This window comes from Chrysochloris asiatica, unplaced genomic scaffold, assembly GCF_000296735.1.
Source record: "Chrysochloris asiatica unplaced genomic scaffold, ChrAsi1.0 scaffold00057, whole genome shotgun sequence".
Classification (NCBI taxonomy): Eukaryota; Metazoa; Chordata; class Mammalia; order Afrosoricida; family Chrysochloridae; genus Chrysochloris; species Chrysochloris asiatica.
Genome location: NW_006408575.1, coordinates 16,857,795 through 16,881,198, shown reverse-complemented (window position 1 = coordinate 16,881,198; position 23,404 = coordinate 16,857,795). Strand labels below are relative to the sequence as shown.

Sequence of the window (23,404 nt, the reverse complement as noted above, 5' to 3'; positions counted from 1 at the left end):
TCTGAGCCACTGGACTGAATATGCTCAAGACTGAGTGTGCGGGGGCATCATGTGTGCTGAAACAGTCTTAGGTGGGCCAGGCAAGAGGCTGTGATTCTGTGAAGCTGAATTAATTTAAAACCCAACATTCAATCCTCCTGCTTCTGCAAGCTCTGATTTGCACTGGAAATTAAAGCAGGAGTTGTATGCTGGGAGGCACCTCTTTTGTGTTTTAGATGATAAGGGATTTCTGATGAAGAGAAAAGCAGTGTGTGAAAAGAATCATTAGGCTCTCAGCCAAATCCTGGACTGAGACTTGGAATGATGTTATACTTTCCTGGGGCAGCCTTCTCTAGTGTATGTTCCTCCACCAAGGGCAGCTGGGAGCCTGCCATTCTGCTCTCCTCCTTCCTGTGGGGCCTTTGTAGCTACACTACAACCATCATGCACCATGGTTCACCATCGAACTTCATTCCTTTCACTGCAGAGACTTGGCCCTGATAACCCTGGCCCCACCCGAGCCCCAGTTGCTGACCTTAAAGAACTTGTCAATTTTGCTAAGATTGATTCTCTTCTTGGCATCCAGTTTGTAAATATTACTGACATTTCCATCCATCAAATAAAGGCCAAAGCCCATGACCTGGAATGAGAAGGGATAGAGAATAGGAAATAGTCACACCCACTGGAAAAGCCTCAAAACATATTATCTTATAAAATCTCATACATCTTTAAACCAAAAAGGGGAGCACTAATCTGATGTCAACAAGAAATTTGATATCTGTGAAGAAATAGAGAGCTCCTTTAGCATATTCTTCTGAAGACCATTTCTTGAGCTCTTACTATAAGGCATGGCTCAGACTCTATATGTAGCGATTTTAAAAGTGCGTTCTCTTTTAATTCTCACAGCAACCTTATAGGTTCTCTATAATAACCTTATTCTAGAGAGGAGGAATCTAGAGAAGATACACAGAGAGGTTACGCAGCTTGAAAATATCACACAGCTAGTAAGTAGCAGAGACGGGATCTGAACCAGGATCTGTCTGGAAACAAAATTTATACATTTATGTTTTTCTGAAGAAGGGCTGTGTCTTGCTTGTTGTTGAACTCCTGGGATCTAGCACACTACAGGCACTTGCTGAATATTTGTTACGTGTTGAATGAATATGAAACCATTCTTATCTTTCCCCAAGTAAGGATTCCTGAAGAATGAGTAAAATACAAACAACAGCAGCAAAAACCTTTGAGAATGCCTTATAATGAGTCAACTATCAAGGCTGATTCTTGGTACTCCAGTTCATTTAATAATTTCCTGAATGCTGGCTTATTGTGATCTTTGTATCAAATGTACAGCCGAAAGGGACTTGGTCAACTGGAGTAAGAATTACTTTCCTTGCCCAGGAAGTGACTTATCTCTCTGTGCATCCATTTCTCATCTCATACACAGGAGAGTGAACTAGGGGGTTGATAGGGTTGCATCTCCTGAGGTTGCATTTTGTGAAGCTGCAGAAGAATGCCAGATTTTTCCATTTAGTGTTGATGAGCACCCTCTGGTGGCAGCTGATTTAATTTACGCAAGCTACAGAGAGAAATGCAACAGCAAATTTTGGAGGCCAGAGCCAAGACAGTGGAGAATGGAGAGGAAAGAACTGGGAATGTGAGGTATGAAGAGATTAAAGGTAGGTAAGAGAAGACTAAGGTGCACCTGCCCAAGCCACGGTATTTTCAATAACCTCATATGCATGTGAAAGCTGGACAGTGAGTAAGGAAGACTGTAGAAGAATTGATGCTTTTGAGTTATGATGTTGGAAGAGAATATTGAATGTGTCATGGGCTGCCAAAAGAACAAACAGATCTGGGTTGGAAGAAGTGCAGCCAGAGTACTCCTTCTGGAGGCCAGGATGGTCATACTTTGTCTCTCATACTTCGGACATAATGTCAGGCGGGACCAGTCTCTGGAAAAGGGAGGGCATCATGTTTGGTAAAGTGGAGGGTCAGAGAAAAAGAGGAAGACCGCCAGTGAGATAGATTGGCAAAGTGGCAGCATCAATGGGCTCAAGTGTGGCAACAATAGTGAGGTTGACCCAGGGTTGGGCAGTGTTTTGTTCTGCTGTGCATATAAGGTCTCTTGAGTTGGTACTGATTCAATGGCACCTAACAGCAACAACAAAGAGAAAAGGAGGGTCTGAAAATCTGGAGGCAATATCCAATTTAGTAACCTGGGTTTGAATTTAGTAGCCTGGTTTGTGGAAGCAAAAAGCCTGAGGAAGAGCTCCACAACTGCCCTAGCAGAGAAGTGGGGTGAGCAGCAGCTTAACTTGGAATGGCTTCTCCGGATTTTGGATTGTTAAGAGGAAGCTGGGGAGAACTCATTGCAAAGTCACACTGTTCTGGGTATGTCAAAAAGGGAGCGTCCCCAGGGCTGCAGGAAAGGGGAAGAAAGGAGTATCTATCAGGAGACCTTTGAAAGGTGAAAGAAAGAATAAGATTTAGCGAGAAGGTTGTTCATTTCCATGCTCTGCCTGAGACCAATTAGAAACAACTAAGCACCTAACACATGGGCTGTTATGACTTGTGAGTTGACGCAAAGGCAATTGGCGAGCACCTAACAATAGAACACGCTAAAGCATAGGAAGTGGCATTTATGTGACATTGTTTTAATGGCTGCAAAATATTCTAAATACCTTTAATGACATGGACTAAAAAGGATGCACAAACCAATTTAAATATATTTTATTTAGTATTTTTAATAGGTGTTTGTTTATAAATAAATTTATCAGTTTATCACATATTTGGAAAACATGTAAGCCTAGAAAAAATTAGAAGAAAAATATATCAAAATGCTAAAAAGTGTTCTCTCCAGATGTAAAGACTGAGAGATTTAAAAAATGTTATGCTTATCTGCATATTTCTGAGATACCACAATTAATAAATATGAGAGGGCTTTAAAAAGTATGTGCAAGAATTCCATTTTTTTTATTATTATTATTCAATTTTTCCACAAACTTTTTGAAGTCCCCTTGTGTTAATTTGGTGATTTTAAAATGAAACTTGTTAATTGATGAAACAATTGTGATCGTTTTGGCAGGATGTAGCAAAAGTTTGAAGGTTTTCACATTCCCTTTGACTTGACAATTTCTCTTCTACAAAACCCACTTTGCCCAAACTAAAACAAACAGACAAAAAAAAACAAAAAAAACCCACCAAACCAAACTCACTGCTATAGTGTTGATCCTGATTCATAGGGAGCCTTATTGGACACAGTAGGACTGCTCCTTAGGGTTTTTTAGGCTGTAAATTTTATGGGAGCAGACAGCCTCATTTTTCTGCCAAGGTGTAGCTGGTGGGTTTGAACTGCTGAACTTGAGGTTAGCAGCCCAACGTGTAACTCATTATACCACCAGGCTCTGACTTTGCTCAAAGGCTGTGCGAAAAGCGAGGTTCAGAGTGCTATAACAAACAGATCCACCAGGCAGGGATTCATGAAGTAACAATATCTCCATGCAACAGAATACTTAGCAGCCATTAAACTTTATCTTACAGATATCTCTTTAACAGTTTCTGGTAAGGTGTACGTGCTAGACAAGGGAGCTGCAAAAAGTCTGTGGAAAAATTCCATTACCTTTCATTCTATTTCCCCACAAATTTTTGGAAGTCCCTTCTCATAGTAAATGGAATGAGCAGGCCACAAAATATTAGGTATATATGAGGAGATTCAAGATATCTCTGGAAAAAATGACATTAAAAGATAATGGCCACAGAGGGCTAGAGCTGACAGTGAAGCATCCAGCTGATATGAAGTGAAGGGAGATGCACAAGAACACCCAAACTTGCAGATAGTACCCATTTGACCTAGCCTTGATGGATTGATGATCAAAACTTGACTAGAGAAGATAAAAAAGAAAACAATTTTTGATAAAAGAAACTAGGGTAAATTGCTGCAATTTGATGAACTTGACCTATACTTATAGATGTAGTAGCTCAAAATACACCCTGAGAGGGAAGGAGTCTTCACATCAAGTACCAATGCTCTCCCCTCTGTATACAGGGTAGATAAGGACGGTTAACTTAGACATTGGCTACCTAAAATGAGGCGGCAATAAATGCACAAAGTGACTGGCTTACAAGGTTTCAAGAGGGAGTTTAGTTTCAGAGTGTGTGAGGGAAGATAGAGTCCCCAGTGAATAGTTTTCATCTTGTCTAGATGGGTCTGGAGAAAGGATATGAGGATAAGATGCTTATGATTCAATAGTAAATAATCGTTATCATGACTAATTGCAACTGTCACAATTATAAAGGTTAGAAGTTTTGTAACAAAAAGGAGGGAGTACTTAATTTTATATTCCAGGAACAGAGGACCCTAGGACCATCAAGGGAGAAGAGCACAAGCGGAATGTGGGACCTTATCCAGAGAAGTAGCAACACCAGAGACGGAGGCAGACATGAGGACATGGAGAAAGGAAGTGGCTGAGGACTCTAGACTCATGTAAAGAGAGGGACTGAGTGCTGGTGGCAATGAAGCAGGCTTGCAGTATGTGCCCTTTGGTTGTTTAAATGATTATATATTCGAGTCTTTTTGTGTGTTTGTTGGTGGTTATGTGCTGTGGAGTCGGTTGCAACTCATAGTGACCCTGTGCAGGTTTTTTGAGGCTGTGTATCTTATGGGAACAGAAAGCCTCATCTTTCTCCTGTGGAACAGCTAAGTAATTTTGAACTGCTGACCTTGAGATTAACAGATTAGGAGCCCAATCCGTACCCACTACACTACCAGAGCTCCTTGTGTTTTGTGTACATCCTCCCCTCCTCTGCAAAAAGCAAAAAGAAAAATGGAGGAAATAGAAGCAAATACTGTTGAATGATAGATAAGAGGTAGCCAGAATCACAGCAACTCACAAGCCACCAGAGCACAACAAACTGATCATTACTGGTGATTGGAATGCAAAGGGTGGGAACAAAGAGGAAGGATCAGTAGTTGGAAAATATGGTCTTGGTGATAGAAATGATGCATGACAGAATTCTGCAAAATCAATGATTCGTTCATTTCAAATACCTTCTTTAGACAGCATAAAAGGTGATTATACACATGGACCTCACAAGATGGAATACACAGAAATTAAATTGACTACATCTATGGACAGAGATGATGGAAAAGCTCCATATCATCAGTGAAAACAAGGTCAGGGGCCGATTGTGGAACAGACCATCAATTGCTCATATGCAAATTCAAACTGAAGCTGAAGAAAATGAAAACAATTCCATGAGGGTCAAAATATGACCTTGAATATATCCCACCTGAATTTAGAGATCATCTGAAGAACAGATTTGATACATTAAACACTAAACACCAAGACCAGAAGAGTTGTGGGATGATATCAAGAACATCATATAGGAAGACAGCAAAAAGTCATTAAGAAGACAAGAAAGAAGGAAAAGATCAAAATGGATGTCAGAAGAGACACTGAAACTTGCTTTCCAGCATAGAGATGTTAAAGCAAATGAAAGAAATGAAGAGGTGAAAAAATGAGGAGGTAGAAGAGCTGAACAGAAAATTTCAAATGTCAGCTCGAGAAGATAAAGCCAAATATTACAACAAAATGTGCAAAGATCTAGAGTCAGAAAACCAAAAGGGAAGAACATGCTCAGCATTTCTCAAGCTGGAGGAACTGAAGAAAAAATTCAAGCCTTGACTTTAGTTATTGAAGGGTTCTCTGGGCAAATTATTGAATGATGCAGAAAGCATCAAAAGAAGATGGAAGGAGAGATGAGGACATGGAGAGAGAGAGCAGCTGAGGACTCTAGATTCACGGAAAGAGAAAGGCTGTGTGCTGGTGGCCAGGAGGCAGGCTTGCAGACTGTGCCCTTCGGTTGTTTAAATGATTATACATTCCTGAGTGTTTCTGTTTCTCCCTCCTCACCGCACCCCCCACCCAAAATAAAAAAAACCCAGAGGGAATAGAAGCAAATACTATTGATTGATGATGCATGGAAGGGATTGTAATCATTGCAATGAATTGATGAGTGTAAAACCGATGTTCTCCCATGTAAACTATCACCCAATTCACAATAAAACTTAAAAAAAAAAAGATGGAAGGAACACACAGTCACTGTACCAAAAGGAAATGTTTGATGTTCAACCATTTCAGGAGGTAGCATATGATCAAGAGCCAACGATATTGAAGGAAGAAGTTCAAGGTGCACTGAAGGAATTGGCAAACAACAAGGTACCAGGAATTGATGCAATAAAAATTGAAATCTTTCAAGAAAGTGAGGCGGCACTGGAGATACTCACTCATCTATGCCAAGAAATTTGGAAAACAACTATCTGGCCAACTGATTGGAAGACATCCATATTTGTGCCCATTCCAAAGAGAGGTGACCCAATGGAATGTGGAAATCATTGGATAGTATCTTTCATATCCCATGTGAGTAAAGTTTTACTAAAGGTAATACAGAAACGGCTGCAAGCATACATGGACAGAGAACTTCCGGAGTTTCAAGCTGGATTCAGAAGAGACCATGGAATGAGGGATATCACTGCTGATATCAGATGGATCTTGGCTGAAAGCAGAGAATATCAGAAAGATGTTTACCTGTGCTTTACTGACTATGCAAAGGCTTTCGATTGTGTGGTTCATGATAAACTATGGACAACATTGCAGAGAATGAGTATTCATTCTTAACTGTGCTCATGAGGAATCTGTACATGGACCAAGAGGCAGTTGTTTGAACAGATCATGGGAATACTGAATGGTTTAAAATAAAGAAATGTGTGTTACAGGGTTGTATTCTTTCACAATACTTATTCAACCTGGATGCTGAGCAAATAATCCAAGAAGCTGGGATATATGAAGGAAAATTTACTGCATCAGGATTGGAGGGAGACTCATTAACAACCTGCGATGTGCAGATGATACAACCTTGCTTGCTGAAAGTGAAGAGGACTTAAAAAATACTTACTGATGAAGATCAAAGACCACAGCCTTCAGTATGGATTGCATCTCAATGTAAAGAAAACAAAAATCCTCACCACTGGACCAATAAACAACATTCTTATCAACATAGAAGAGATTGAAGTTGTCAAGGACTTCATTCTTCTTGGATTACCCATCAATACTCATGGAAGCAGCAGTTAAGAAATCAAATGATGTATTATATTAGGCAAATCTGCTGCACAAGACCTTTTTAAAGTGTTGAAGAGCAAAGATGTCAGCTTGAAGACTAAGGGGCACCTGACCCAAGCCACGGTATTTTCAATATGCGTGCGAAAACTGGACAGTGAATAAGGAAGACTGTAGAAGAATTGATGCTTTTGAGTTATGGTTTTGGAGGAGAATATTGAAAGTGCCATGGGCTGCCAAAAGAACAGATAGATCTGTGTTAGAAGAAGTACAGCCAGAGTGCTCCTTGGAGGCCAGGTTGGCCAAACTTCATCTCACATACTTTGGACATATTGTCAGGAGGGACCAGTCTCTAGTAAAGGACATCATGTTGGTAAGGTGAAGGGTCAGAGAAAAAGAGGAAGACCCCCAGCAAGATGGAATGGCAAAGTGGCAGCATCAGTGGGCTCAATCGTGGCAACAATTGTGAGGTTGGCCCAGGACCAGGCAATATTTTATTCTGTTGTGCACAGGGTTGCTATGAGTCAGTACCGACTCGATGGTACCTAACAACAACAACAACAAATGTTGAATGATGATGCACAGAGGAGATTGTAATGATTGCAATGAAATGATGAGTGTAAAACCAATGTTCTCCCATGTAAACTGTCACTCAATTCACAATAAAAACTTTAAAAAAAGATAATAGGATTTTTCCATGAACTTTTTGAAGCCTCCCCTCGTATTAATGTTTAAGTAAGAGAAAAATTAACTTTGTTTTTAAACAATTATTTTAAAAGAGGAGGAGTGAGGAGTGCCATCGGAGGCCCCATGTGTGTGACTCAGGGAGGTTTACCTTGAGGAGCATGTGTTTCTCACTGGGGGTCAGGTACATCTTGTTCTCGTAGTAATCCACGCAGATGTTCACAATGTCAGCCAGCAGCTCCTCGTAGCCGGGGATCACTTCCAGTTGCTGATGGAGACACTAAACAGCAGTGCCCTGGGTCAGGGAGGCACCCACACTCTTCTGCACTCTCACCCACACCCACGCATGCCCAAGTGATGGGACCTGAACAACAACCCACACCCATTCAAGGCTGCCAGTAGTGGCTGTTCCTGCATGCCTCCCATAGTAGGAATTCACCCCTTGGGGCCACTGATTTTATTTCCTGGCTGTCTTTTTTGAGTTGAACTAAAAAACAAGTCAGCTATAAAGTGTAACCATGGTTGTCCTTGAGTAGGTTACAACTATGGTAACCCCACGTGTGTCACAGTACAACTGTGCTCCACCGGGTTTTCAATGGCAGATTTTTCAGAAGTGAATGGATCAGCAGGCCTTCTAAGGTGCCTCTAGGTGGGCTTCAACTTCTAACCTTTTGGATCACAAGTGAGTGTGTTAACCATCCACACTATCAGGAATTCCTTACAGGAAAGGACCTGTAAGCATTGTGGCTTAGTTTTGTATGTGGACTTATCTACTAGTTTCCTCAGGTGGCATACATCTACTCCTCTGATGCAGCGTAGGGATGGGTCAGCCCTGTGAAGAAAAGCTAAGCCACTAGGTGTCTCCCTACTGTCAGACAGCCTGTCAGAAGAAGCAGTCTCAGAGGAGGGGATGGCTAAGTCTCTGTGAAGAAAAAGTCAGAGCCCTGAAGCTGGGCAGCTTCCTCAGTTAGCAAAGAGCAGGATGGGCCCTGTCAGCCCGGGGCCCCTGTGAGAAGGATTTCAGCCTGAAAACCCTCAAAATGGGGCAGGCCACTCTCAGGTTTAGCCTGAGTCTTGCTGATAATTCTTGCTGGTGCCAGTTTCGGTTGGGCTGACAGACGAGTGAGATGGGTTACATTATGCTGTGTCTGGATTGTGGAGAGTGAGGTGTCCTAGCAGGGTGGTGGCAGTAACAACAGCTACATCTTCTGAAGTACTTATTATTTGTCAGGCTCTGTGTGAGAATGCCTCCCCGTCCCCTCCCCCAACCTTCATCCACATTAATATGTGTCTTATGAGTCGGGCTGCTAATCTCAAGGTCAACAGTTCGAAACTGCCAGTGGTTCCACAAGAGGAAGATGAGGCTTTTCACTCCCATAAAGATTTACAGCCTCGGAAACCCTGTGTAGGGTCACTGTGAGTCGAAACCAACTTCACGGCACATAACAACAACAAACACCTCTCTAGTAAGTGATTTCCCTTACCTTCCCCTCCCATCCCTGGTAATCTTCAAATGATGTTCCTTTTTGTGTGAAAATCTTTTCTTGACTTTTGTCAACAGTTGTCTCATAAAATATTTGTCCTTTTGTGACTAATTGCACTCAGAATAACGTCCTCCAGGTTCATCCATGTTATGAGATGTTTCACAGATTCATCATTATTCTTTAATGGTGTGTAGTATTCCCTATGCATATGTACCCAGGTTAGTTTATGCTTTCTTCCACGGATGGGCACTTAGCTTGTTTTCTATTTTTTTGCTATTGTGAACAGTGCTGAGATGAACATGGATGTGCATCTCTCGATTCATGTCATGGCTCTTATTTCTCTGGGATTTATATATACCTACTAATGGGATTGCTGGGTCATATGGTATTTTTATTTCCAACGTTTTCAGGAAGAACCATATCATTTTCCACAGTGGTCACACCATTTTATTGTCCCATCAGCAGTGTAGGAGGGTCTCAGTCTCTCCACACCCTCTCTAGCATTTGTTGTTTTTCACTTGCAACTCTATGATGGGTCATGATTGTGAGCACTGCTTCAAGTATTTTGGGGGCTGTCTGAATGTTGAATGGATTTTTATAGATATCTCATTTGCTTCTCACAACAACGCTTTGATGTTGTGCTGGATTCTCATAATAACCTCAAAATATGACCCCCATTTTAAAGAGGAGGAAACTGAGGCTTAGACCTTGTTCAAGGTTTCACAACCAGCCACTGTTAAGTCCAGGATTAGAAAACAAGGCAGTCTAGCTAACTGATGGAGGGGCAGAGGATTGCCTGAAAAGACTCAGAGACCAAAAGCTGGACAGGAAAAAAGGAGCAGCTGTGGTTGGAAGGGGAGACTTAAGTCTGCAGCTCTATTTCCTTCTCACGTAGTGCTGTGCCTGGGCAGTGGAGATGAGAGGTCTGGACTGAGGTGCCTGCTCACAATGCCCCCAATTTCTAGGCCCCTGCTTGCCATCCTTGAGAAGCCAGGCCAAGACTACCAAGAGGCCTGCCATTACCTGTGTGATCCTGTTGTGGTTGGCCAGGAACATGGACAGGTTCTGGGACTCCTGGATGGACTGGGGGTCCGCCATCTTCCTCAGGAACTGTGCAGCCCTGAAACAGAGAGTGGGTGCTGAGAGAGGACTACTTAAATGGCCTAAACCCCATAAGGTTTACATGCTCTGAATATCACCGGTCACTCTAAAGTCAAGGAAAGTCATGTGTGGAGTCATGAGCTTGGGGCTGTTTACACCCCATGATAAACTTATTGCTCTAGAGTTAACGCCAACTCACAGTGACCCTGTAGGACAGGGAAGAACTGCTTCCTACAGTTTCTGAGACTGCAGACAACCTCACCTTTCTCCTGCAGAACAGCTGGTAGATTTGAACCACTGACCTTGCAGTTAGTAGCTCAATGCTTAACCCACTGAACCATCAGTGATCCAATGACCTGCTGTTGTTGTTAAATGCCACCAAGTTGGTTCCAACTCATAGTAACCCTGACTAGGGTTTCTGAGGAGCAGCTGGTGAGCTTGAACCACCAACCTTGAGGTTCAAACCAACCTTGCAGTCCGGTGCACTAACCCACAGTGCCACACCAGGATGAATAGAGTACCTAAAATTAAGAGGTACTGATGCGGCGTTATTGGTTAATGTGCAACAATTCCACGGCATACCACCGCTACCACCACACCTAAAATTTATGAAATTCAAACATGGATTGTTTAAAGGCAATTGAAATCAGCTGCCAGGGAGTCAATTTTGACCCACGGCAACCACATGTGATTCAGAGCTAAATTGTGCTCTGTAAGGTATCAATAGGTTATTTTTCAGAAGTTGATTGCCAGACCTTTCTTTCAAGGCACCTCTGGGTAGAACTGAACTTCCAACCATTTGCACTACCCGGGGACTCCAAGAAGCAATTGTTTAGTGCCTTGGAGTCGATTCTGACACTTGGCAACTCTATATGGCAAAGTAGAACTGCCTCATCACTTTCAACACTACAGTCTTTATGGGAACAGACAGTCAAGGTCTTTCTCCTATGTAGTCACTGGGTGGGTTTGAACTGTCAACATTCCGTTTGCACCACCAGTGCTTAACTGTTATACCACCAAGTTTCCTTAGTGGTGGTGGTGGTGTGCCATGGAGTCAGTTCTGACTCATAGCAACCCTGTACTGGGTTTCTGAGGCTGTAAATCTTTAGGGGAACAGAACACCTTATCTTTCTCCTGCGGAACAGCTCATCGTTTCAAACTGCTGACCTTGGGCTGTTAGCAGCCCAACTCATAACCACTATGCTACCAGAGCTCCTTGGGTTCCATAGTCTCCCCTAAAAAAGCCAAGAGTGGTAGGACAGAAAAGTTAAATGAGGCCCCCTCTTCCTCCTTTCGACCCTCAGTGAAAGTATATAACCAATACTTTAACTGTGTATGTAACAATCCTGGGCAAGATGCTTTGTTTCTGACATATGTTCTGCTATTTCTGGAAAACCCAGAAGTTTCTAAAGCAAAGCACTGCATGAAAACCAAGTCAGTCTCCTAACAAGATCCAGGTGAATGGATGATGGATACAGGGAGCACAGGCAGGTCTTAGCGGGAGAAACTGCAGCTACGTAAATTGGACGTGGTGCCGCCTGTTTGTGATGAAATGTCAAAGTTGACAAGATGCCCACCCTGCTGATGGCTGGAGCTAGTGGCCAGAGGATGTGGGTTGCAGTGGGATGGAAGTGGTTGGCCATAACAGGGAGAATCTGGGGAAGATAGTGTATACTGTACTCTATTATGCAATCTTTGTGAAAGTTGTCCACTCTGAGTCAGGACTACAAGGCGGCCCTGCCTGTTGGGAGCTCCAGTTTCAGAGTTCAACCAAGCGAATAAAATTGTGGGCATCAGCTTGCTCTCTGTTTTCTTCTGTTACCTTGAAACCTAGGGTGATGAAGCTCCAAGAGAAGGGTACCTCTTTATCAGTGACTCAGAATGTCTTCCCAAGATGTTTACCAACACACCCTGAAGATCTTCAGAGCTTAACGAGTGTCGACGGCAGGTGCAGTTTCTGACTGCCCTTCTCCCTGTTGGGTTTTGGAGTTTTGGAGAAGAATGAACCCCCGCCCACTCCATTCTTTGAGTAGGTGTGGCACTGTAGGATAAGTGCAAGATCAGAAGGTCAGTTTGAACCACAAGTTGACAGTTCAAACTCACTACCTCTCCTTGGAAATCCTATACAGGGTCGCTGTGAGTCAGAACTGAGTGGATGGCATTTCACAAAAACAGCCACAGTCCATTCTCAGTCTTTCTGGCTCTTCTTTCTTGTGAGCTAACACTGACCTCCAACTCCAATCAGAGCACCAACCTCTCTCTCCCCAAATATACTGTCCAAAATGGATCAATGACAATCCTCCTGGGAACTTTTGGATGCAGTGTTTGGGGAAGGAGCACCCCTCTCTTTTTTTTCCTGTAGTCTGGGTGGCTACACTGACCAGAGGGAACTTTGGGGCTTCCAGAAGCTACCATAAGCCATGAGACTATCAGAGAATGAAGACAGGAGAACGCCAAGCTGAGTGGTGGAGAGGGCAGAGAACTATTATCATCTAGGAACCTGGGCCCAGGTATGCCTGCACTTTGCAGTTCCAAGAGTCAACTATTCCTTTCTTTTATATAATCGTTTTGAATTGGTTTCTGATTCTCATACAAAATAACTATCTTAAGGATGACTGTTGAAATGGTCCCATACTACATGGGACTACAGAAAGCCCTATTACTTAGTGGGGGTGGGGGAAGTCGATTCCATCTTGAGAAATTAGACCCTGTAATGTGCGGCACTGCAGGATAATGCACTGGACCATAAGGTCAGGTTGAACCACAAGGTCAGCAGTTCAAACCCACCAGGCGCTCTGCAGAAACACTATACAGGGTCGCTATGAGTTGGAACTGACTCTATGGCACTTAACAAAAACAACAAATAATCCCTTCAAAGACCCAGCTCTGCACCTTACCCTGTAAATCCACAAAACCCAATACATAGAGTCATTGCCATGCTGCAATGAGTTTCGATGACGGGTAAGACTGAAGAATTCGCACTGACCGCCTAAGACAGGCAGCGTCTCTTAAACAAATAATAAATAAGGGGGAATCTGATGCATACCGTGCAGACCCGGTCAGGAGTTCAAGGCCCTGTGGGCCCAAGCGTTGCTGACTGTCCAAACCATAGGCTCTGAGGATCAGACTTTAGCCACCTAGCAGACATAGCAAAATGTCCCTCATCTGATTATTCAGTTATGCTGGTTAGTAATTCCATACATGAGCCCTGGATACCCACAGATAAATGTACAAACTTTCCCTAAAAGCTGAGACTGTAAATTCCAAAAAGGCAAAGCTTTTCCACCCCCAACAAAAAGCTAAAGAGGATAGAGAGAAACTCTGTTAACTGATGATATGTGGAGGGGATTAAACCCTAATACAGACCCATTCCCGTTGTGTGGGGGGAATGGCTAGTTTGGTTCTGGAGCAGAAACCTGGCAGAAGGCTCCATCCATAACCCCCTTGTCTGGCAACCAGGGGAGAAGGGCCAGGCAGGAGAGGGTTGGGGTTTGGGGAGGGTGTCCTGACCTCTTATAGGCAGAGTGGTCATTCTTGACACTGCACTTCATGTTCTTCAGCTCATCCAAGACTGCAAACATGTTGATGAACTTGCCCAAGGTCAGGAGGTAGGCCTCGGAGACAAAGTCCTTCCTTCGCTCGGCATGGCATAGACGCTTCACCTCGCTGCAGAACCGCTCAATGGCCTTGCGCTGCAGGCAGACGTCAGGGTATAAGGATGGGACAGTTGAGAGGGGCAGGTCACTGTGCTCTCTAGTAGTGGGTAGGGGTGAAGCTCCCCTGGAGTCCGAGTCAGAACCCAGACACTTAACAAAGGATTTCTGCCACATGAGCTCTCTCAGAGGGATCCCCAAATCCAAAGCTGATTTCTAGAAGGGAGTCTGGAACCAGCCCTCAAGTGAGTGAAACCAACAGATCCCTTCCATGCAAAGCATTATTTCTTCCCCCAGCCCCCAGGGCAGTGTCAGGCAGCAAAGAAGTGCCTAGAGAGAGAGAGGGACAGACATTCAGAGAAAAGACATTCAATAGCTATTTATTGAGCATCTATTAGTACCTGGCGCCATTTTACCTGGCAAAAGAAAACAGAAAGGGAAAAATAAAACCAAACAAATCCCTTATTCTGTCCTAAGGAGTTTAGTATAGTCTAGTGAGGAACATCAGAAAACAAAATTCTCTATATTAGATTATGAATGTGCTACAGAACTCCTGGTGTGGCACTGTAGGCTAAGCACTAGACTGCAAATCATAGGGTCAGTGGTTCAAACCCAACAGCTGCTCCTCGGAAACCCTATACAGGGTTGCTATGAGTCAGGACTGACTCAACAGCACTTAACAACAACAACAATAGAAGAAGACAAGGAAGGGAAGGGGGATCAGGAGAGCTGGGAGGCATAAAAGATCTGAGGAGAATTTATCTGTGGCATCATTCTTTGAAAAAGGAGAAGGGAAGTATGGCGGTGACCAGGAAGTACATTCCAGGCAGTGAGAACTGTCAGTGCAAAGGCCCTGAGGAAAGAGTGAACGGGTGTTTGAGGGATGGGAAGCAGGCCAGTGGCTGAAGTGCACTGAGGGGCAGAGGTGAGGAAGGTGTGAAAGGAGTCAGAGAGGGGTCAGGGCCGGACCATGCTGGCTCCTTAGGCTGTTGTGAGGGCTCGGTCCCTGACACTGACCAAGTTGGGGAGATGTGAAAGGGTTCTGAAAAGGGCAATGTGGTCTGAATTCTATTTTAGTAAGGTCACAGTGGGGAGTCCCGGGGTGGCGCTGTGGGTTAATGTGCTGGACTGCAAAGTCGGTTTGAACTGCAGGGTTGGTGGAAACCCTATACAGGGTTTGGTTGCTCCGTGGAAACCCTATACAGGGTCACTATGTGTTTGAACCGACTTGCTAGCACTTAACAACAACACAACAAGGTCACAGAGGCTGTGGTGGTGAGAACTGATTGGAGAAGGATAGGGTAGAACCAGGGAGCACAGTTAAGTGACTACTATATTTAAAAGCAGAGTTACCAAGTGGCCTAAGCAATTTTGCTCCTAACTATATTCTCAAGAAAATTTAAACCATATGCCTACAAAAAAAAAAACTTTACACAGATATTCACAGCAGCATTATTAACAGCCTAAAAATATAAATCAGTAAAAGCCCATCAAGTGATGAATAAAAAAAAGCAAAATGTGGTAAACTGTGCAATGGGATAATCAGCCATGAAAAGGGAGGATACTGTTACAGCTGCAACATGGATGAACCTTAAAGACATGTTAAGTGAGACAAGTCAGATACAAAAGATCACATAATGTAGACTCTGTTTACATAAAATATCCAGAATAGACAAATCCATAGAGGTAGAGAAAAGATGAGTGGTTGCCAAGGGTTGGGTACAGGAAGAGCAGGTTTGGATCACTGTGGAATTATGGTTAAAAGGTACAGGGGTTCCTTTTTGAGGTGTTGAAGAAAGCGCTAAAATTGATTGTGGTAATGGATGAACAATCCTGTGAATGTACAAAAAACCCCACTGCATTATATATACTTTAAATGGGCGAACTGTATGGTATGTAAAGTCTATCTCGATAAAGCTAAGAGAGAGAAAGGAAGAGAAGAGGTGGAGTTGGGAGTTTCCAGAATGGGACCTTTACTTCCTTCCATCAGCCTAAGATGTCCTGCCAGCTAGTCATCCTTCTCCTTCAAAGACCAGACCAAGCCACACTTTTTGCTTTCTTAGCCAAAGTTCAATGGAACATTTTATAATGATGGAAATGTTCTATATCTTCATGGTTTAATATGATTTACCACTCATATCATGTGACTATTGAACATTTGAAACTCTAGCTAGTGTACTGAGAATACTGAAAGTGCCTTGGGCTGCCAAAAGAACCAATTGATCCATTTTGGAAGAAGTACAACCAGAGTGCTTCTTGGAGGCCAAGATGGTCAAACTTCGTCTCTCATTCTTTGGACATATTGTAAGGAGGGACTAGTTGCTAAAGAAGGATATCAAGTTTGGTAAGGTGGAGGATCAGAGAAAAAGAGGAAGACCCCTAACGAGATAGACTGGCCAAGTGGCAGCATCGATGGACTTAAGTGTGGCAACAGTAGTGAGGTTGGCCTAGGATTGGGCAGTTTCTGCTGTGCATAAGGTCGCTATGGATCAGTACCGACTCGATGGCACCTAACAACAAGTGTACTGAGAAGTTGCACTTCAAAATTTATTCAATTTTAATTAATTTAAACACTTGTTGTTAGGGGTTGTCAAGTCAGTTCTGACCCGTAACGACCCTAAATGCACCAGAACGAAATGCTGCCTGGTCCTGTGCCATCTTCACAATCGTTGCTACACTGGAGTCCACTGTTGCAGCCACTGAGAGTCCATTCACTGAGGGTCTTCTTCCTTAGGATTTAGTCCTATTCCAGAGACTGGTTCCTCCAGGAAGCGTGTCCAAAGTAAGTGAGACGAAGTCTTGCCATCCTTTAAGTAGCTACGTATGGCTAATGGTTCCCATACAGGATGGGGTGCTTCTCGGTGATTCTAGATCCTCCCTTCTCTAAACACTTCTTGTCAGAGGCCCTCAGGTTGGAATGTATGCATTTTCTAGGTATTGTTTCTCTTTTGGATCTTTCTTCCCTGGACATTTTTTCTCTTTTGGCTCTTTCTTCCCAAAGAGACTTTAGATTCATTGAAGGCATAATGGTAGTAACAACTGTGATCTATTGAACCTGTTCTATAGATGTTCAAAGAGATGGATTGATGCAGTGGCTGCAGCAATGGTTTCAACCACAGAGACGATTGTGAGGAAGGTGTAGGACTGAGCAGTGTCTCATTCCATGAACCCGATGGCCACTTTGAGTTGGAACCAATTTGATAGCACCTAACAACAAGAAGCAACCCTGTAGCCAGGGCTTTTCTTGGCTCTTTACATATTTGACCTCATTGAATCCTCACCACAAACCTGTGACCCTGACTCACTGCTGCCAAGTCAACTCTGACTGTGTCAGAGGAGAACTGTGCTCCAGAGTGTTTTCAATGACAGCAACTTTACAGATGGATGTAGCCAAGTGCAAACTGTTTGCACCACACAGGGGCCTTGAGATAGGTTTTTTTCCAAGTGAGAAATATGAGGTCAGTGATGTTAGCTCACACATATTAGATAGTGGCCGAACAGGAGTTTGACTCGGACTACTTATGCTGTGGAGCAGGGCTCAGGGGCACTGCCTGGCTCCATTTTCACCAAACACTCCCACTCCCACTCCCCACCCCTAGGGGGCTAGCACAACACTAAGGCGGCCAACTTTATCCACCTCAGGAACAACAGGAAGGCATGGGGTGTGATCTGTCTCCCACCGGGTGCGGGGTGGGGGTGGAGAAGGGGTAGAGATGGGTCTTAAGTGTTCAACCTGCATTCCTGAACAGCTTCCAACATAACCACAATTAACTAACTTGCCTGCATTCTTTTTCCTTTCTGTTTAGCCAGCTAGCCATCTTCCACTCACAGAAAGCCTTGGCTATCTTTTCTCTTTTCCTCATTTCTTCTTGGCTTCACATCTCCCAGCCCGTTACTGTCGGCCCCTCCTTCCCCTCTCATTGCCCCTTCCCACAGTCCGTTTTCCAGAGCCGTCAGAGCACTGTTTGAAAACCTCAAATCAGATCACATCACTGAAACCCTCCTGTGGCTTCCTGCATGGTGCGTGAATAAAATCCTAATTCCCATTTCATGGTCTGCCTCCAGTCTGCAACTCCCTTCACCACCAGCTTCATCTTTTATGGCTCCCTGTTCTCACTGCATGGCAGCATCCTGGGGCTTTCTTTCATTTCTAAAACACGTCAAGCGCATGAAGCCCGACAGTTCAGTAGTATCCTCTACCTGACAGATTTCTTCTCCTGAGTGGCCATAAAGCTGGACCCACATTGTAGGCGAGCAGTCTCCACCACAGAAGGCTGTTGTTCATTCACACCACTTACTTGCTCTGAAACTATGATGTATTAGTGTCAGAACATCCCCCAACCCCAAATGCATTCATATACTCACTAGGATGTAAATTATACAGAGGGGGGGGCTTGTCTGTTTAATTCACCCGGGGGTCTAATGGGTACTCAAACATCATTTGCAGAAAAGATACACAGGAAACTCCAGGTGTCAGTGCCTAAGTCTCCTGGTCCTGGCCACCCCACCCTCACCTGAAAGTACATGAACTTCATGAGCTTGGTGACCTCTGGCTCCAGCACCTCCACCGTCTTCTCATAGATCTCCACTCGGTTGGGCTGTTCATTGCATTTTACCTGTGGGAAAAAGATGGGGTCACACCTGCTGTCTTAGTTCACCCCTTCTCACTCCTAAATGTCCTAATAAAAGGTGGCTGAGGAGTCCTCGTCAGACAGGCCTGATAGGAGGCAGGCTACCTTCCAGTTGATCCTGACTTCCCCTCTAGTCTCTACCCTGATCATGAATTGTGTACGTATCTCTATATCTTTCCTCCACCCCTGCTTCATGGGGCCTGAGCACGATTCTAAGCAGAGAAAAATGTGGCCACTGCTCAAAATGTACCTGAGACAAAGTTCCCCTAGCCATACTCGACCCAACATTGGCCAAGCTAAGATAAGCCTATCAAGAAATGCATTTTCCTGCCCAGTGGTTTTCAACCAGTGTGTGCATCTTAATTGCAGGACACTCATATTCAGTGACTAAGCATGCATAGTCCAAATTGCTAACAGGTCAAGTACAAGGACAGTCTTTATACCGTTGTCAGGACATTCTTAAATTGGTAGCAACAACTTAAATAGCTACCAGCTGATGATTAACTGAATAAAATACACTATTGTACATTCATATAATATCATTACACAACTGTTAGAAGGAATGATAGATTCAAATAAACTGACAAAGATAGTTATGATAAATTGACAGGTGAAAGACACTTCACAATAGTAAATATGACCTGATTCCATTTTTGTTAAACGAAACAGAGTGTGTGTGTATGTTCAGATATAACTCAGTCATAGAAAATTTGAAAGGATGCAAACCAAACTGTTAACAGTAGTTACCTCTAGGGCTAGGATTAAGAGGGAGAGGAATGGTTTCTGGCTCCTTTATACATGTCTGGTGTGTGGATGTCTTAAAATGGGATCTGCTCCTTGGACACCCTGTACTGTACTGCTGTGTCGGAACGGACTCTTTGGCACTTAACAACAATTATAAGATGATGATGATGATGGACATTAGCTGTATGTATCAACATGAATAGTCAGCAATAAGGAATTAAATGAAGATAAAAGGAAGAACAATATAAAGAAAAACACATTTTTGTCAATGCTAATAATTTACAAAATAACACACATGCAAGGAAAAAGATCTAGAAGACTATGTAGTAAAATATTCATAGTGATGAGGGTGAGGAAACAAGGGGTGTGTTTTACTTTTTGTTTAATATTCTGCAATGGTTTGAGTACAGTACAATCAACATATACTGCTTTGAAATAAAATACATTGAGCACATTTTTTTAAACTTTATTGTGAATTGTGTGCAAGTTTACAGAGCAGATATCCTGTTTTACATTCAACAATTCATAGACTTCATCTCGATTGTAATCCCTCAATGTAACATCACTCATTCCACTTTCTCCTTGTCTATCTTGTTTCTGTTCCTCCTTCTTTCCCAACCCTTTTGAAATTTGCCCTTAGGTCAATACTGTTCCTTTGATCTCGAATGGTTGACCATCTATGGTGTGCATATCTAACTATGTTGTTGTCCCCGCTATATACCTATCTATCGTTTGGCTAAAATCTGAGTCACAGGGTGAGTTCAGCTCCAGACCTGAAAGCTGGTCAATGACCATAGTCTTTGGGTATCACCAGTCTCCATCTGACCAGAAGCCCTGGGTTTTTTTTCATGATTTTGAGTTTTATTCTGAATTTTCTCCTGTTCTATCTGGGACCTTCTAATGTAATCCTTTTCAGAGCAGTTGGTAGTGGTAGTTAGGCACCAGCTAGTTCCAATGGTCTCAGGGTCACAGAAACTGATGTTGAACACAGTTTTTAAGGGACCTGTCACACTGGTTTTATGGAAAGCTCTCTGAAAGACTTCAGTATGTAACCTTGGTCAAGAGGCCCTGCTTTGTTCCCTGCTACCTGCACAAGATGCTGTCTATTCTCAGATCTCTGTACTGGGGACATGGGGGTAACAGCACCTCCTGGAGGGGAACAAGGGACACACGACAGAGATAATCTCACCTGGGGGATGGCTCGGGAACAGCTGCGCCAGGTATATAGCATGACTGCATACTCGTGTCCTTCTTCCAGCATTTCATTCTGAAACAACAAAACACACTCAGCAGAAGGAAACTACATCAGTGCCATAAGACTGCTCAACAACCCCCTAAACCCTCAGTTATCACAGGATCAGCACTACCTGGGGGCGTTAATGGAAACGCCGAATCTCGGGCCCTTCAGTGGGACTATGGAATGAGAATGTACATTTCAACAAAATTCCTACGTGACTCTCATACACAGATAGCTTGAGAGGCGTTGCCCCAAATCACCCGTATCAGACACCCAGCGGCTCTGCAACCAGGCCATCATTTTCAAACAGATGGTCACAGCAGAAAAAATGAAGCAGAGCAATGTGTTCCTACAGCAACAGGTGCCCCAGTTATACTGTGAGCACGAGAAGTAGCAAAACTATGTACAGCAGATGGGTTTTAAAAATACAATACCCAGAAACAAATAGAAAGTAATTATAATAATATACATTATCACGTATTGGAAAAGTTTTTGGTAGAATATGCACCTAGCTATGACTGGGGTGGGGTGGGGCTTGCACTTTTTATGTCACATGGCCCTATAGTGTTTACATTCTTATAAGAGCTCATGTTACTAGTTCAAAATTAAGAACAAAACTAATATCAATTTTAAAAATATAATAGAGCAGATGGCAAAACGAACGACAGCAGGAAACTGGAAAATACAGTGAAGACTTACAAGTGCTACTGGAGAACCCTAAACTCAGGGTCCAAATGTCTGTTTCATCATTTAGTATTCCTTTGGTCGTCAGTAAATCATTTCATAACCTAAAACTGCCCATTTAGTCATCGGTTAAGTAATGGTGATATTAACAATCTCACAGTCAGAAAGGACTCTGTGAGAGTTTAATGGGAAACATACATATGCATATAGACATGCTAGGCAATCTGTAAAGGGAGTTAAGAATATTACTAAGAAAACAATCTGGCAGTTTCTTACAAAGTATAACATAAAGGCACCATATGACAGCAAATCTACTCCCAGGAACAAATCCAAAAGTTCTGAAAATATATGTCCACATGAAAACTTGTACATGAATGATCACAGCAGTATTATTTGCAATTGCAAAAAGTAGGATGTGATGGATTGAACTCTGTCCCTCGGGAAGTTATGTTGAAGTCCTAACCCCTGGACCTTGTTTGGAAACAGGATCTTTGAAGATGGCATTAGTTAAGTGAAGATGAGTTCATACTGGAGTAAGGCAGGTTCTAATCCAATCTGTGAAAGAGGAAAAGAGACACAGAGATACACACGAAGGACCTCCATGTGAAGATACAACTACAAGTCAAGGTACAGCTGGGGCTTCTATTATCTGGGAAAGACAAGGAAGGATCTTCAAGAGATTTCAGAGGGAGCATGGCCTAGCTGACACACTGATTTGGACTTCTAGCCTCCAGAACTGTGAGACAAATAAACTGTTATTTAAAGGCCCCACTCTGTGGTACTTTGTTATGGCAGCCTTAGGAAACTAATACAGTAGAATCAACCCAAGTGTCCATCAACTGATGAATGGATAAGCAAAATGTGTTGTAGTCATACAATCGTATATTATTCAGTCATATAAAGGAATGAAATACTGACAAATGTTACAACACGGATGAACCTTGAAACATTACACTAAGAGAAAGGATTCATACACAAAAGACCACATATTATATGATTCCACTTATATGAAATAATAAGAAAAGACAAAGTTATAGAGGCAGAATGTAGATTAAGGGTTGTATAGGAATATAAGGAAGGAGCCCTGGTTGTGTAGTAGTAGGTTACAGTTGGGCTGCTAATAACCACAAAGTCAATAGTTCATATCTACCAGCATCACTGTAGGAGAAAGATTTATAGCCTTGAAACACTGCACAGATTGCTATGAGTCCAAACCGACTCTACAGAACACAACCACCAGCATTACTAGGAATACGGTGAGAAGTCTTGGTCATGCAGTGGATAAACACTGAGCTGCTCACCAAAAGATTAGTAGTTCAAACCCACCAGACACTCTGGGAGAAAAGAGTAATCTATTCTAGGGTAAAGATTCCAGCCCAGGGCAGCTCTGCTCTGTCTTAGAGGATCACTATGAATGGGAATCAGCTTGAGGGCACCTAATGACAATATGAAGGAGCCCTGGTAGCATAATGGTTTAGGAGCTGGGCTGCTAACTGCAAGGTTCATAGTTCAAATCTACCAGACACTCTTCCTGGGAGAAAGATAAGGCTTTCTTCTCCCATTAAGAGTTACAGCCTCAGAAACCCTATACAGGGTTGCTATGAGTTGGAACTGACTGGGTGGCACACAACTACCATTAACCAACCCAATAACAATAGAAATAGGGGAAGGAGTGACTACTAATAAATTTCTTCTTCTTGTCAGGTGTCACTGAGTCGGAACCGACTCACAGTGACCCAATGCACAGCAGAATGAAACAATGTCTGATCCTGGGCCAACTTCACTACCGCTACCACACTCGATGCCATCAATGGTGACACCTGGCCGATCCATCTCGCTGGGGGTCTTGCTCTTTTTCTCTGACCCTCCATCTTACGCAGCATGACATCCTTCTCCAGCAACTGTTCCCTCCTGACAACATGTCCAAAATATGAGAGACGAAGCTTAGCCATCCTGGCCTCCAAGGAGCACTCTGGCTGCACTTCTTCCAAAACAGTTCTATTGGTTCTTTTGGCAGTCCATGGCACTTTCAGTATTCTCCTCCAACACCACAACTCAAAGGCATCAATTCTTCTCCGGTCTTCCTTATTCA

The 23,404-nt window shown here is 43.2% G+C and overlaps 1 protein-coding gene across 6 annotated transcripts in view; it reads right to left on the bottom strand.

The window, feature by feature from the left end:
* CYFIP2 (cytoplasmic FMR1 interacting protein 2) overlaps positions 1-23,404 on the bottom strand; it is a 127,345-nt gene that overhangs the window by 90,976 nt on the left and 12,965 nt on the right. For 2 of the 6 annotated variants that reach the window (XM_006863926.1, XM_006863925.1), the window contains exons 3-8: positions 20,581-20,658; positions 18,531-18,632; positions 13,874-14,055; positions 10,286-10,382; positions 7,930-8,058; positions 515-619 (exon numbers count right to left, since the gene is read on the bottom strand). In XM_006863926.1, coding sequence (XP_006863988.1) covers positions 515-619; positions 7,930-8,058; positions 10,286-10,382; positions 13,874-14,055; positions 18,531-18,632; positions 20,581-20,658 — 693 coding nt within the window. The remainder of the gene's footprint in view (positions 1-514; positions 620-7,929; positions 8,059-10,285; positions 10,383-13,873; positions 14,056-18,530; positions 18,633-20,580; positions 20,659-23,404) is intronic. The other 4 variants (XM_006863927.1, XM_006863928.1, XM_006863929.1 and 1 more) reach the window with 4 other exon arrangements.